General features: G+C 47.8%; 1 protein-coding gene across 1 annotated transcript in view; it reads left to right on the forward strand.

Moving 5' to 3' along the window:
- The first annotated feature begins 1,063 nt into the window (after positions 1–1,063).
- LY75 (lymphocyte antigen 75) overlaps positions 1,064–15,207 on the forward strand; it is a 96,509-nt gene continuing 82,365 nt past the window's right edge. Inside the window, exon 1 of the mRNA XM_048484484.1 lies at positions 1,064–1,234. Within this exon, the coding sequence (XP_048340441.1) occupies positions 1,147–1,234 (88 nt within the window). The 5' untranslated portion in view covers positions 1,064–1,146. The remainder of the gene's footprint in view (positions 1,235–15,207) is intronic.

Below are 15,207 nucleotides of genomic sequence, written 5' to 3' on the forward strand. Positions count from 1 at the left end.
TGGGGAGGTGCTCAGGCCACGTGACCAGTGGTGGGATTTAACTAATTTAACAACCGGTTCTGATGGTGGGGTTCAAATAATTTAACAACTGGTCGTTCACAAGCATCATTTTAAAAACTGGTTCTGCGGAAGTGGTGCAAACCTTTGCACCCAGCCAGGGTCCCCAGTGTGGTAAACATTAAAATATTAAAACATGTCAATATGTTGTAACAGCATTGAAAATAAAGTGTAATTACACTGTTCATTAACATATGTTGGCACAAACACACATAACACAACCAAGGAGGAGGGCCAATAACAGTGAGCAAAGGAACACCAAATGCCAAACCAAACAAAAAAAAAAGTCTTCACTGGCAGGAGGCAATGCTAGAGACAAACCTTCCAAGAGAGGGAGTTCCAAAGTTTTGGTGCCATGATGGAGAAGGTCCTACCACCTTCTTAGGGGCACTCAAAACAGGGTCTCCAAATATGATCAGAGTAGACAGACAGGCTCCTACAGGAATAGGAGGTCCTTCAGAACCATATAGGACTTTAGAGATCAATACCAGCACCATGCCTTATAGGGCCTGGGAGGAAAATAGGAACAGTGAAGTGCAGGAACTGTGAGTAGCATATGTTGCAATCCTATGCAAACTTAATTTAGAAAGCATATATGCATAAGAGGATTTCCCAGTTTAATTCATCCATAGCAAATAAATAAAAAATTATCATAAAAAAAAGACTAACAAAAATGTGCCTTTGATGAAATGAGCTCTGACTCAGAAAACTGATGCTTGGATATTTAGATTGCTCCCAGATTCCTGCTTTATTCTGAACACTGCGAGTGAACTTCTCCCATGAGCTTCCTCCATGGCAGCTGACCCGAAAGGGAGGAGGAGATCCTGGGAACTCCGTCCCCATATGAAACCAGCAGCACCAGCTCCTCGCCTGGCGACCGCCTTTCAAGACTGGAGCCAGGCAAAAAGGTAATAAAACGGGATTGGCGTGAGCTTCCACCAATCGGCTGCGCTCGCCTGTCGTCGGCGCTGGAGCTGGCAGCGGGGAGCCTAACAGAGTCTGGGAAGTGCCGGAGGGGATTTCTCGGAGCAGGCGGCCGCCCCTGCCCTTGCTATTGCCGCCGCACGCCGGCCCGTCTGCTGCCCGAGGATGCCAAGGGCCCCCCGGCGCTGCCTGCTCCCCTGCTGGGTGCCTCTGCTCGTCACTTTGTGCTGCTGCCCGCACTGGGCTGCCCCAGGTAACACCTGTCCCCAAACGGGCGCCCCCTCCCTGGTAGCGGAGTGTCGAGCAGCGATGGGGGCTGGGGGTGGCAGACCCATGTCAGTGGACGGGCTGTGCAGAGGGGCAGGCTGCGCTTATGGGCTGGTGTTTGGGATTGCGCTGGGTATGGGTCGGGGAAAGGGAGGAGCGGATGGTGGAACAAAAGGGGTCTGGAGGTCTTGGCTGGAGATCACTCCTTCCAGGGGAGGCGGGTAGCGCCAGGCAAGGTCCAGAAAAAGAGTTTGAGGGCGTGAAGGGAAAAAAGCAACACACCAGGAAGAGAAAGTGCGAATTTCCCCTTGGTGAGAAAGTGAAACTACCCCCCTCCTCTCCGAGGGTGGCGCCAGTGCCCCCCGGGGGCTGCGTGCCACCAAGCGGTGGGTGTCCCCTGTGTCAAACAGATGCCCCTTTCCCATGCCATGCAGCATGATGGGAGTGCCTTTCCGACGCCTCCCGGAGCAGAGTGGAAAACACGACTTAGCAGCTTGTAGCGCCCCGACTTGGCTTGGAGGATCAGGAAATGCAACGCCGGGTGGAGAGAGCATGTGCAGAGTTCCACCGCAAGGAGCGGAGGTGCAGCAGCTACCTGCCCCGGGGAAAGAAGCCGCGCCTTGTGGCGAAGGTGCCCTGGAGCGGGTCGCAGCCCTGGAAGAGCTTACTGGCCGTGGGGGCTGTGAAGGACCCCCTTTTCGGTTGCAAATCTGGAGCAAGCGCCGAAGAGGAAGCCTGGAGCAGCGTGGCTCAGGGCTGGGTCGCTCTTGGGTTCCCACCCACTTTATTGTGCCAAGACAGGCGCGCGGTCCGTGGGCGGAGGCGGGGGAATTCCAGCAGCTCCATGGTGGCCACTGGTCCTCTCCGGCAAGCTGGACGCGGAAAACAAACGTGGATCTCCTCCAGGCCTGCCAAAATGAAGCATCGCCCCTCCCTGTCCTGCAGCAAGCTTGATCCTTTCATATGGCCCATTATTTACTCTGCTTAGTTAACCCTGTTCAAAGGAGAGCCTTAATGCTTGCTAGGTTTAATGTTATGCCTTCTGCTTTTTCATTAGGCAGATTCAGCAATATAGAAAAGTCTTAACAGATTGTGTCCCTGCAATACTGGACAAGTTGAATCCTTGGCCCACCAATTATTGCATTGTTGTAGATTTAAGGGAATTAGATCTAAGTTTGTGAACCTTACTGCCTTATTCCAAACTGATTTCCCTGATTAAATAATCCAGATCCCTCTTTCTGTGTGATGGTTGCAGATTTTGTTTTGGAAATAATACAGTCATTAGTATTTTAAAAATGTATTCTATGTTGTTTATTTTATGCTCTTATTATTATACTTATTGTTATATTCACTCCCCCCCCCCCCATTATTATTATGCCAGTAAAGGCTTACTGTATTGTAAGCTTGACCCTTCCTCCTTCTGCTCTTAAGAAAACAACAGCGAAACTCTTGCCTAACTGGGCAGAAGGCCTGGCAGAGTTTGTGCTCCTTCGGTTGCATTTCCACTTCGCAACTAGCTGCTGAGCCTGTTTCGTTTCAGCCTGAGGCTAGATTTAGGTGAAAGGTGATTGGCTTCTTTTAAGGGTGTTTACTGCTGACCTCTGCTGCTCCAGAGATCAGATTGGAAACTTCCAAGATTGCTCAGATAGCAAGAAAGGGAGGGGTAAACATGGGTTGTTTTTGCTTGTTTGTTTTGTCATTGAGTTGCAGCTCTCTTTGCCTGCCTCTGCATCATGACACTGGTGTTCTTTGATGGTCTAACCATCCAACTACTGACCAGGGGCCCAACCTGCTTAACTTCTGGTATCTGAAGAGATCAGACTCGCCTGGGTTGTCAAGCGATATTCCTGGGTAAACTGGGACCTCCAACGTGCTCTAAACTTCCACTTCCCTGATGTGGTTCTGCAGCAGAGACTTACGAGATAAGCTGCTCCTCGGTTAGGTCCATAGAGAATGGAGAGGCAGCTGTTTAGTTAGAATAGTGGGCAAACATCCACTTTGTTGTATTGTCAAAGAGCTTTCACAGCCAGATTCAACTGGGTGTGGCGGGTTTTCCAGGCTGTGTGGCCGTGGTCTGGTAGATCTTGTTCCTAACGTTTCGCCTGCATCTGTGGCATTTTCAGAGGTGTATCACAGAGGGAAGTCCCTCCTCTCAGCAGTAGCGCGCAAAACTTGAAGCAGTCTAGCAGGAGGTGCACCGGCTTGCGTGGCAGCCTGCGCCTGCGTGCATTCGTTTCCCGCCCAAGAACCGGCACAGCAGCTGCGTCCTTGCCACAGCCCCGCCCAGGAATGCCCCGCCCCCAGAATGCCTGGCCACGCCCCCATCGTGCCCCGCCCAGCCCCAATGGCATTACACCACAGTTTGAATCCCACCACCATGGGAACCTGTTACTAAAATTTTTGGATCCCACCACTGGTAACATCATAAAATAATTAAACCCCAAAATTACATCAACAAAACCTAAAAAATACAAACGATACAACAGTCCAGATAGTGCGTGACAATTCTAGAAAACAATCAAAACTATGAAAAATTAAAAACCTATAAGAATACAAATGATACAACAATCTAGATGGCGCTTGACAGTTCTACAAAACAATAAAACAATTAAAAACATATTAAAAACAATTTAAAAAGCGGTGGGGAATAAATAGTACTAAATAATGTGCCTCCCTGACCTGGATGGGCCCGGCTAACCTGGTCTCGTCAGATCTGGGGAGCTAAGTGGGGTTATTCTTGGTCAATATTTGGATGGGAGCTCATGAAGAAAGTCCAGGGTTGCTATCAGAGCTAGGCAATGCCGAGGAGCCTCTGTTTTTCTGTTTGTCTTGAAAATCCTTCAGGGTCACCATAAGTCTACTGTGGTTTGATGGCACATTCCACTACCAAACAATGTGCCCACAAATATTCAGCTACAAAATTGCTCAATCAAAACTTGCCAAGATGGACATGACACAGGTGTGTACTTTGAGCCTCTCACTTACAGCACCTTGTTGCCAGGAGGTGGGGAACAACTTGCAGGACTTTTAAGATCTGTAAATGCCCTTCTCTCAGTCTTTCGACCTTACAGTAAAAGGAAGTTTACATTTCTTCCCTGTTGTAATTGTGGACTCCACGCGTATCCTGTGGTATAACTAGAACCCACATCCTGCTCAGAGAGAGAGAGAATGGATAACTGCTTTCTAGCTTAAAGTGACTTTGAATGTTTGGTGTGGTGTAGAAAGGGAGGGGTCAGGGGTGGATAGAGAAACAAAGGAAAAAAGGGGGAAAACATGTTTAGAGCTCATGAACACGTAGTCCCAAATAACTCCTTCAGAGATGAGTTATGATGCTGTATCTCTGAGTACACATCCATCCAAGGGTGTGAAGTTCTACCTTGCAGATCTCACACGCAGATAAAACTGTTTGCCAGACATGGTTCTTATATTTGCAGAAAACTTGCCTCTGTCTATAAAACACAGTCACAGACTGAAAATTTTCATGTTAAAAGGAGTCCAATGACTGGGTATTTCCCAGTGAGTTTTGGGTGGCTCCCTTTGGTTGCAAAAATAGATAACAGAAGCATGCTATTAGGATGTTTTTGCTTTTCCTCTTTTCTTTACCTGTGCTGCTGTTTGTCATGGGCCATCCCCTGGAGAATGATGAGTCTTCAGGGGGTGAGCAGAGCCCAGTAAGCCCAGACCAGGTTGGGAACCAACAAGGGCTGGGTTTGGAGCAGCCAGAGCCCCTGCAGGCTTTACAGGGTGAACAACAGCCAGGTCAAAACTCAGAGCCAGAAGTGCCTGCAGAAGCAGGCCGGGCATTCAGCTGCAGAGACTCAAGCACCTAGCTCACCTGAGCCCACATGTCAGCAAAGGCAGAGACAGAGGGAATTGTTGCGTGTTAAGCGAAGAACCCCGCGCCTGCTAGCTCAGAGAGGGCACCTTCTGCAGCAGTGGGAAGCAGAGTCTTCACAGGATGAAGCCTAACATGTGGGGAGAGCCTATAACAAGCAGATTCACAGAATATCCCGGCCTGGATGCAACAAAGGCGTTGGTGACTTTGCTGCAAACGCAGCTCACTCTGACTTGGTGGATTCTGTGTGCATTCTGGACTCCTCGGATCGGACTTCTGACTGGGCTTCTGACGCTGAAACCTGACTCTTGGACTGGACGCAGCTCCCTGCTGTAACCAGATATCTCTGCCTGGCAGCTCAAGCCGGGACACTGTTAATGGTTTAGGCGTTGGTTCCCAAGCATCCCAGATTTAAGTTTTAAATGCCTCTCCTGTCTCAGTACATATACAGCCATCCAGGGGGCAGTTGGAGTGTTGGCATGGCTCAGGAGCAGAGCATTTACTTTTTGTTTAGATATCTCTAAAAGGAAATTAGATTCCTGAAGGATATAGATCCACCCATGGCTACTAGCCATGATGACTCAGGGGCACCTTCACATTCACAGGCAGTAAACCTCAGATTACTAGTGCTAGTAGGCAACATGTGGGCCCCTGCTCCCTATTTGTTGGTCCGCCAGGGAAACTAGTAGACATATGTGTGAAACAGGATTCTGAACCGAGTGGACCACTGGTCTGATCCAATAGAGCAGTGGTTCTAAACCTGGGGGTCGGGACCCCTTTGGGGGTCGAATGACCCTTTCACAGGAAGTGCAGCTTCAAGACTCTCTGCATCAGTGTTCTCCATCTGTAAAATGGATAAATGTTAGGGTTGGAGGTCACCATTCTTCTTAGCGAAGAATAGTCATTTACGCACAGTCACAAAGGCTGATTCCCTTCCTTTTAAGAGCTTAGGGGTTGGGAGAGAAAATGAATGAGACTTGATTGCAAGCTATGCTTGAGCAAAACAGAAAGCAGAAGCTGTTGCTGAAAGTGTACATTCTAAACAGTGCGAAACAAAAGGTGCTATAAGGCTATCAAGTGATGTTCTGTTTACCAGGCGATGAATACTTTTTTTTTTTTTTTTTTGCTGAACCATTATGAAATCAGTAGACCACAACACTGGACTAATTAAGCATTAGACTGTATAGTATAATTGGTACTTTATAATAAACAACCTCTAATTTCTCTGCTTATCTGAATCGCTGCCAATCAATACATGTCATTGTCTTATGCTGTCTTCTAGTGTCCTCAGAGTGAAATAATAATTTCTTCCTTTCCACATCTCTCAAATGTGACCTCCCCAATTCTGCTCCATCTCTGCACTTTCTAGGTGGAATACTTCGTACTGGTCTCTCTAAAAGTGAATGTATGGATTTTCTGTGCACAACTAAGCTACCATTTTCAATCAGCTTTTTTGCTGTGAGCGCAGGCTGTTCATAAAAGTCCTTTTCCTGCCTGCCTAGAGCTTCGTTCATAAACTTGATTACTTTTATTGTTCACACCTGACATCAGATGAGGCTAAATAGCAAAGATCAGAACGCATATCCTTTGGGACTGTCCTTGTTGGCATTCATCTTGTCACTTTGAAAACTGATTAAAATAGCACAAGCAAAAAAAAAAAAGGCACAAAATACCAGCTGATCTGTCCATGCTGTGAGTGCTATCTTTAAATGGGAATAGTTGATGAAGGATTTTGTTTTTAAAAAACAAATCTTTTTATTTAAAAAGCCAGTATACAGTGGGAAGGGGAGATGGCCCAGTAGTAGAGAATCTGTTTTATATGTGAAGAGTTACAGATCATTTATATCATAGGCGTCAAACACGCGGCCCTCCAGTTGTTATGGACCACAGTTCTCATCATCCCCTGCCAGCATGATGGGAACTGTAGTCCATAACATCTGGAGGGCCGCGAGTTTGACACATGTGATTTATATACTTGTGGTCCCCTTTGTATTGAGCATTCAGACCCTTCGGGTTAGATTATCAGTTATGCACAATTTTTCCCCTCTTCAAAACTCATTGTGCTCTCAGATTGGAGAATCTCAGTGGTTTCCAAAACCTGGTAAAGTGCAAAGTGGAGGGAATCAGAATGTGTTGCGCTTTCTTTGGGTTTCTTGCTCATCCCACCTTCCTCTGCCCACACTCCAGGCCAGCTTTCCAGAGAGATCCAAAGGGTTTCCTTTTTTAAAAAACATTTCAGCCCTTCTTAAAAAACATTAAAATGCTCTGGGTTTATCATTTAGATATTGAAATTGACATGACATTTATAGTCTAACACACACACACCCCACATACACCCCCCCATACACACACAGGAAGCATTACATGCACAAAAACCTGCAGAGTGGTAAGTTGCCATTCTGCAGTCCAAGCTCTGTTCACAACCTCAGTTCAGTCCTATAGAAGTTGGTTTCAGGTAGCTAGCTCAGTCATTCTGGGGTTAATAAAATGGGTAACCAGCTTGCTAGGGACAAAATGTAACCGACTGGGGAAGGCAATGGCTAACCACCCCATAAGCAAAGTCAGTCTAGTAAATGTTGTGATGTGCCTTCACCCCATGTCTAGTAAATGTTGTGATGTGCCTTCACCTGGTGCTCGCAGGATCAAGTAGCAGAGAAGGTGAAATACCTCTGCCTGGGATCCTGGAGAGCTACTGCCCAATAAGGCAGCTTCATGTATTCAGTCTGTCTGTATCCTTGACTTTGTTGATAGTTTCGGCATAGTGACCACTCAGTTACTTCCACTGGAGCAATTGCTGTGACTCCTGGGTTGGCAGTGACAAATTGCTTGATTCAATAAAAGGAGTATTGTTGTTTTAACTAGGAAACTACTTCTGTTAATCTCAGGCCTTGACACTCTGTGGCGTTGCCATAAGTTTGTTGAGACTTGACAGCCCTTTCTACCACCAAACTGTTTAATCTCCATTAGCACTGTTGTATACTGGCTTAACTCTCTTTTAATGCTTTACTGGTATTAACTTGTTGGACACTTGTGTTGCCTCTGTCCTGCAGATTCTGCTGTCTTGTTAGCCACTTGGAGTGGAGATAGAGCATGAATATTGTAAATGAATAAATAAAACCTATTGGATGACCTTGGGCCAATCGGTGTCTCTCGGCCAAACCTACTTTACAGGGTTCTTGTGATGATGTCTTTGGACAGACAAAAAAGAATTAGATGGAGGTCCCCAAGTGTCTTTAGAAAGTGGGTGGAGCTAAATGGGGCTTCTGCCTGGCAGTGCTTCTGATTGACCAATCTAGAATTGATTGGCTGTGCAGACTTTAAAAAAAACAGCTGCCACCTCATCCCTGTATTTTTCTCTCCCATTTGAACGGGGCCACTTGGCACACTACCTGTATTGCTTAATAAACCCTGCTCAACGGAGAGCCATAATGCTTGCCAGGTTTAATGTTATGCCTTCTGCCTTGTTACATGGCAGATTTAATAAGCAAGAAAAGGCTAAAAGATTGTGCCCATGTAACAATGGCTTGGTTGAATCTCTGACCCACCAATTACTACACTGTCTCAGATTCAAGGAAATCAGATCCAAGTATGTGAATCTTACTCCTTTACATTTACCCCATCTCCCCAATTTAATTAGATTACACTACTTGTTGGACAATCCTGATCCTTCTCTCTGTATGATAGTGGCAGACTTTCTCCTGGTAATTACTAAATGCCAGTAGATTTCCTTCGACCTAACATTTATTTCCTGTATTGTATATGCCTTTTAATCCGTTTTTTATTATTGTTGTACTGTTGTCTATGCCAATAAAGGCTTGCTAGCTGCCCCCTCAGGATAAGGATTGCCACCATGTGACTGAAGGTAAGCAGTTGCTTCGCCTCCTGCAACCTCTATTTTTGGCAGCCGTATTGTGGCTTTGCCCATCATGCTATGTCAGAACTCCAAAGGTGCTTGCAGGCTCAAATAGGTTTGGGATTCCGGAAATAGAGAGACAGCTTCTTCTATAACAGAGGAAATACCACAGAGGTTAAATTGAATTTGATGGTGCTGTTCTCTGCCTTTGTCGGGTGTGCTTTTACGAGTGCATTGCCAACCACAAGAGGCTTTAGAGGCTTTTTTTTTTTTGCAACATTTGCATTTTCCTTCATTTAGTATTAATAGAAGTCTTTTCCTGTACACTCTGTGAAGGATAAAATTGTGTAATCGATAAGCTAATTTTAAAAACTTTTTTCAAAGGGACTTCATTTATTGCTTCAACAAAAGCGTACCATCATGCTATGTCTATTAAGTCAGTGTTGTTGCCTTGTTCCAAAATAGAAATATCTGATAGGCTGACAACAATAAATCAAAAATAAATCTAACCCAATGGTTGCATGCTTAATGAGGCAGCACTACTTCAAGTTTGTAAATGCATTTAGCCGGGGGGGGGGGGGGTTGCAGGTGAAAGCTGCCATCCCATTCTCGTTCTTTCTCAAGCCTCTAGGTCCAGTAATTTCTGTGCCTTTTGCATTTCAGTCTAGCTAATAGTTGGAAAGGTGACCTCGCTTATATTCCACACAGAGCTATCTATGGGGACTCAGTGGGTGATGGGTTTATTCACTGGAGTGTTTCAAACAGTTTTTGCGGTGGGTGACATTTTTGTCAATTAAATGGACCTTGCATAGTGCATTTTGGCTGAATGCTTTTCAACAAAGCACAGTTGTTTTCTTCCTGAAAATTGCTAGAGAGCATGACTCTGGGGGATATGTCCTGAGTGACTGTGTAAGTGCACAAACATCTTTTTTTCCCCCACCTGGTATCTTTGTATGCAAAACAGCAGCAGCTAGGGTGATACTTTCAATACCTGTATAACACCCCAGTTATCTTCCTATTTTAGACAGTTTCAAGGAAGCTTTTGATAATATCCCATAGCATCCTGTAAAAAGGCAATTAACACTATTTGTTTCACATATTTTTTTTCTATTAAAAACTATTATTATGAGAAGCTACCCCAAATCACATTTAACAGTTTTACTAAATGTCTGTGAAGCAGTGTAGCTTAAAAACTAATGTTACCGTGTGCATAACTTTTAAATTCCTATTTAATTCCAAAGCTCCCCTTCCTTTCAATATAGCCTGTGCACATTTAACTCCTCTAAGGCCCCTTCCGCATGTGCAGAATAATGGACTTTCAATCCACTTTCATAATTGTTTGCAAGTAGATTTTGTTATTCCGCACAGTAAAATCCAGATTGAAAGTGCATTATTCTGCATGTGCAGAAGGGGGCTCAGAATGTTCTTCCCTGCTAAAAATATTAGCTTTTTGACACTTTTTAACACATACAAACAACTGTTCATATCTCCATTCACAAAAAAAAGATAATAAAGCAAGACAGCAGAGTGAAGGAACAGGAGCATCATGTATGAGAGAGAACATGAATCAAGCAAACTGGTGATTGTCAGATATCTTCCTGTTTAGGCTACGTGTTTGCAATAAAATCTTCATATTTATATATTTCTTCTGTACCTTGATTTTATATAATAACTTTCGCTACTGTAAGACCCAGCAGTCTAATATCCCCGGTTTTGTTTCTTGCTCAATTTTATCTTTCAACTTACAGAATGCCTTCCTCCTTTAGTAACCAAAACTGTTCTTCTATTGTTCCTTCTTTATTTTTCAAATGTATCCTAACGTTGATATATTAGACACCATTATCCACATATTCCTTTTCTTTTTCTTCTTGTTAAATTTCAGCCGACTTATGGCAACCCTGTAGAGCAGTGGTTCTCGACCTGTGGGTTGCGACCCCTTTGGGGGCCGAACGACCCTTTCACAGGGGTCGCCTAAGACTCTCTGCATCAGCATTCTCCATCTGTAAAATGGATAAGTGTTAGGGTTGGGGGTCACCACAACATGAGGAACTGTATTAAAGGGTCGCAGCATTAGGAAGGTTGAGAACTACTGACTGTAGAGTTTCCAAGGCAGGTAACATTCAGTAGTGGCTTTGCCATTGGCTGACTCTGCATAGCAGCTCTGGTATTTTTTGGTAGTTTCCTATCCAAATACTGACCAAGGCCAGGCTTCTTTACTTCCACGATCTGACAAGAGCGGGCTAGCCAGGTCGGGGCACATATTGCTAGAACCAAAGAACTAAATTTTCTTCCCAGTATTAACAGTTATTGTACAAGCTCTACCCAGATCTGGATAGCCTGTGCTAGCCTGTTCTCATCAGATCTTGGAAACTAAGCAGAGTCATCTCTGGATAGTGCTTGGATGGAGGACCACCAAGGAAGTCCAGGGTCTCCTGACACAGAGACAGACAATGACAAACAACCGATGGATGTCTCTTGCCTTGACAACCCCTTTTAAGACGGTTGTGACTGTAGTCGTGCCCGCGGGGTCACCGTAAGGACGAGACGAGACGCGGAGATATCATCTGGTGGAGAGAGCCAGCAGCGGGAGCGCGGGGTCCGTGATCCTGGCAACTCTGCCGCGTGCTAGTTCCTGGCACCTTTTATTAGGGTTTCTCTGGGGGCGGGCAAAGGGGGGATCGGCGGGAGAGCGGGAGAACGGGAGACCGGGAGATCATCAGGTGATGCATGATCTCATTGGGCTGGTACGTGCAGGAGGAAGCGTCCGTGTCTGGGCCTAATCCACACCTGGGGGCAAGGGCCCCATTATCCCTTTGTCTGGGACACCTGGTGGCTGTGAGCCAGGTAGTTCATGACCTGTGACTCCACCGGGTGGGGATGGGGAGCGGAGTGCGACCAGAAGGTCGTGAAGTTACCGGGCATGCCAGCACTCTGCCTCGCTGGGTCAGCGGCTCATCCCTACATCTCCTCCTTTTACGTTTTAGGAAGGAAGCCGCACTGGTTGGGATGACACAAGGGGACGCCACCTCAGCACTCTGCCCAAGCTGGTCGAAGCTGCTTGAAAACATAGTGAACCTGCCGCGGTGAAGTCAAAGGGTTTCTTACACGCTACAGGCAATAGAAAATTACAGCCGCAATAAGGCAGGATCCCGGTCAGCGCACAATCAACCCAATGCAGAACTGTACAATAATGTAATCTCATCCTGCCGGCAGCCAACTCCAAAGGCCCAGGTGGGAGCAATACATCATATTTCAGATTACGCCCATGCCTCATGCACTTTCATATGAATTAAATGGGAATTATCAGAGAGATAAAACAACACATATTATGTACATTCCCACCACCTTGGCGATGCAACACCAGCAAATAATCAATAGCAGCACGATTATCTAAAGTCGCTTGGTGAAGTTCCTGCTCGGAGGCCAGGGCATCCGGAGCGGTGGAGGTGGGATTGATGGACTTCGCAAGGGCACAGGCCAGCTGGCCAGTAGTCTTAGCGTTGTAGGAAGCAAGTCCAGGAACTCTCACTAGGGGAATTGCGAGGGGGACGAACTCCGCCTTGGAGAGGGCGACCGCGTTGCTCCGGCAGGAGGGGTCAAAAGAGAGGGCGGAACGGCGGCGGCGCTTGGGCTCCCGGAGTGGAGCCTGAGGCAAAACGATGGTGAGGTGGCAGCAGAGGGTTCCGGCAGACAGATAGGTGGGGATGCAACAACAACAAGTAATATACTCAATGGATATGGTAGAACTCATAGACATTGCTAAGTGGTACGTAAGCTAGGAGGTATCACAAGTTCGATGACTCCTGCAAGTGAGGCTGCGGGAGGAGGTACGCTCCCATGACGATCAAGTGACTGGAGGTAGTGGTGAGTTCCAAGGGTTAAGATCCTGCAGGGGGCGACCGATCGTCGCCGGTGGGGGGCGCAGCCGTGCAAATAGACGCCGATGGCTGCGGAATTCGCAGCAATAACCGCAAAGATGGCAACTTGGAGGGTTTTGGGTGGCTCGAGACAGCTCTGCTGTTGTGGCAGCTTCCGAGTTAGGCTGGTTGTTGCTCTGACGTCTCCCCGGGTCATCCGGCCTTCGGGCTATTCTGGTGGCTGGTGGGTCCGGGCTGAGGCCCGCGGGGTGGGGTTCTCCAGGGGATCGCCCTGCCCCGGGTGGGGCCTGTCTCGGCTTCTGGTGTCCTCTCGGGCTGGGCCGAACATATGGCTGGGATCCATAGGGGACCTGTAGGGAGAAGAACTGGCATACCCCTTCCCCAGGTTATAAGGGGGCGGGCCCGCCAGGCCTGGGGCCCGGGAGCTGGCGGTAGTAGACTCGGGCGCGGGGGGAGAGGTTCTGACTGCCTGAAGTGTTCCTTCTGACGGGGTGATCTGTTGCCCGGAGGGTAAGCAGGTTTAAAATGTGGTTGATGGTGAAGAGCACTTTTGATACGGCCTGCTGGATGCGACCTAAATGGGGGGGGGCACCTGCTCCCCTTTCTTTAGTTTGTTTGGCTAGAATTTCCTTAAAGTTGCGATTGGCTCTTTCAACGATTGCTTGGCCTGTGCTATTGTAAGGGATCCCGTGTGTTAGCACGATTCCCCAGTTGGTGCAGAATTGGAGCATGGCCGCGGAGGAGTATGCGGGTGCGTTATCGGTCTTTAGGTGGCGGGGGCGGCCCATGACGGTGATACATGTGAAGAGGTGTTGGATGACGTGATTGGTAGTTTCGCCACGGAGTGGTGTGGCCCAAACGTACCCTGAGTATGTATCTACAGTTTCGCAGCAGGTGTTTCCCAGGGGCTAGGGCAGGGACCAGGGTTCGCCCATTTGCCATAAATCATTCGCCAGGCTCCTCTTGGGTTTACTCCGGGATCTGGAGGAGGGGCGAAGGAACACTGGGCGCACAAGATCTCACGCATCGATTGTGCTTGATTGAGGGGAATGCGGCAGGACCGGCGAGAGCTGCCTCTTGGTGGAAGAAGTCATGTGACTGAAAGGGATCGAGAAAGAGATAGAGACGTGGGTAGCGTCATCCGCGCAAGAGGTTTCCTCGCTGAGGGGGGCCGGGAGTGGCGTGTGGCTGCGCCATGGCCTAAGCAAAGTACCGAGGTTCTGTGTGACAGCAGATTCTGCAACGTTAGGAAGAGACTCATGAGGTTTGAGTTGATTCGGGGAGCGACGTAAGCCCCAGGCAGATGAGTAATTACGCGCGCTACATATTGTGAGTCGACCAAGAGATTGAAAGGTTGAGGGAAAGGTTTGGAAGGCTAGGATGGTCAAGGCGAAGCCGCTCCGCTGGGCTGAGGCTTGGGGTGGCGTGTATGGCGGTTTGCCACTGCCCATTTTGTTGAAAGGCGATGGCCGATGCATTTACTGCCATTGGCGAAGCGATTATCTTCTGGAGCGGTGTAAAAGCTGCCAGGGGCGGATGGGGACAAGAGAGTGCAGGAGAGTGAAGCGAGGGTCTGGGGAGGTGGAGCGAGGACTTCCCACCCAAAACCCTAAGGCCAGCTGAGGGGCAAGGAGGCATCTCCAAAAGATGTTGGAACTCTGATCTGTTGAAGGGTATGATGATCTTTCTCGTCCCACCCGACCATTACCATGGTCGCGTTGACACTTCTTTGGTTGATAAAAGGTCAGCATAAAGTTGGCCTGGGGTGGAAAAGGTTTTGGCGTGGTACATGAGGCAGGTAGAGCCACTCCACTAGGAAAGTTCTGTGGGTGGTTTGGCATATCCCAAAACCGGTTGGAAGGGGGATATTTAAAAGAAAGAGGGAGAGGGGCTGATCCTTGAGGGGACTCGATCCACCCATCGGGCGAGCCAGAACTGCCTTTATTGCTTGAAAGGCGTCTTTGTGCTTCTGGGAGAGTTGGATTTTGTCCCAGTTCTTAGCGAGTGCGGGAGTAAGCGCCGTAATAGGCTAAGCAGAGGGGTGGTGGAGAGGCTAAAAGGGCGGCCCAATTAAGGGTTCCAAGAAGTTGCTGTAGCTGAAGGAGCCGGAAGCGTCCGCATTTGCATCTCTGCAGGATGGGGCGAATAAGAATGAAGGAGCTTGTGCCCCAGATACAGAATGGCTCGTCCCTCTGCACCTTCTCAGGGAGGCGATATGCAGGCCCGACTTCGCTTTAAAGTGTCGGCCAGCAGCCACCCATTGTGGGGATAGTTGGCGCCGCGATCAAGATGTTGTCCATGTAATGGATGATTAGAGACTTGAGCTTCTGGGTAAATGGAGCTAGGGCGTGATGAACAAAAAATATTGGCATAAGGTGGGGCTGTTGGAGCAT

The sequence above is a fragment of the Sphaerodactylus townsendi genome, linkage group LG02, assembly GCF_021028975.2.
Source record: "Sphaerodactylus townsendi isolate TG3544 linkage group LG02, MPM_Stown_v2.3, whole genome shotgun sequence".
Classification (NCBI taxonomy): domain Eukaryota; kingdom Metazoa; phylum Chordata; class Lepidosauria; order Squamata; family Sphaerodactylidae; genus Sphaerodactylus; species Sphaerodactylus townsendi.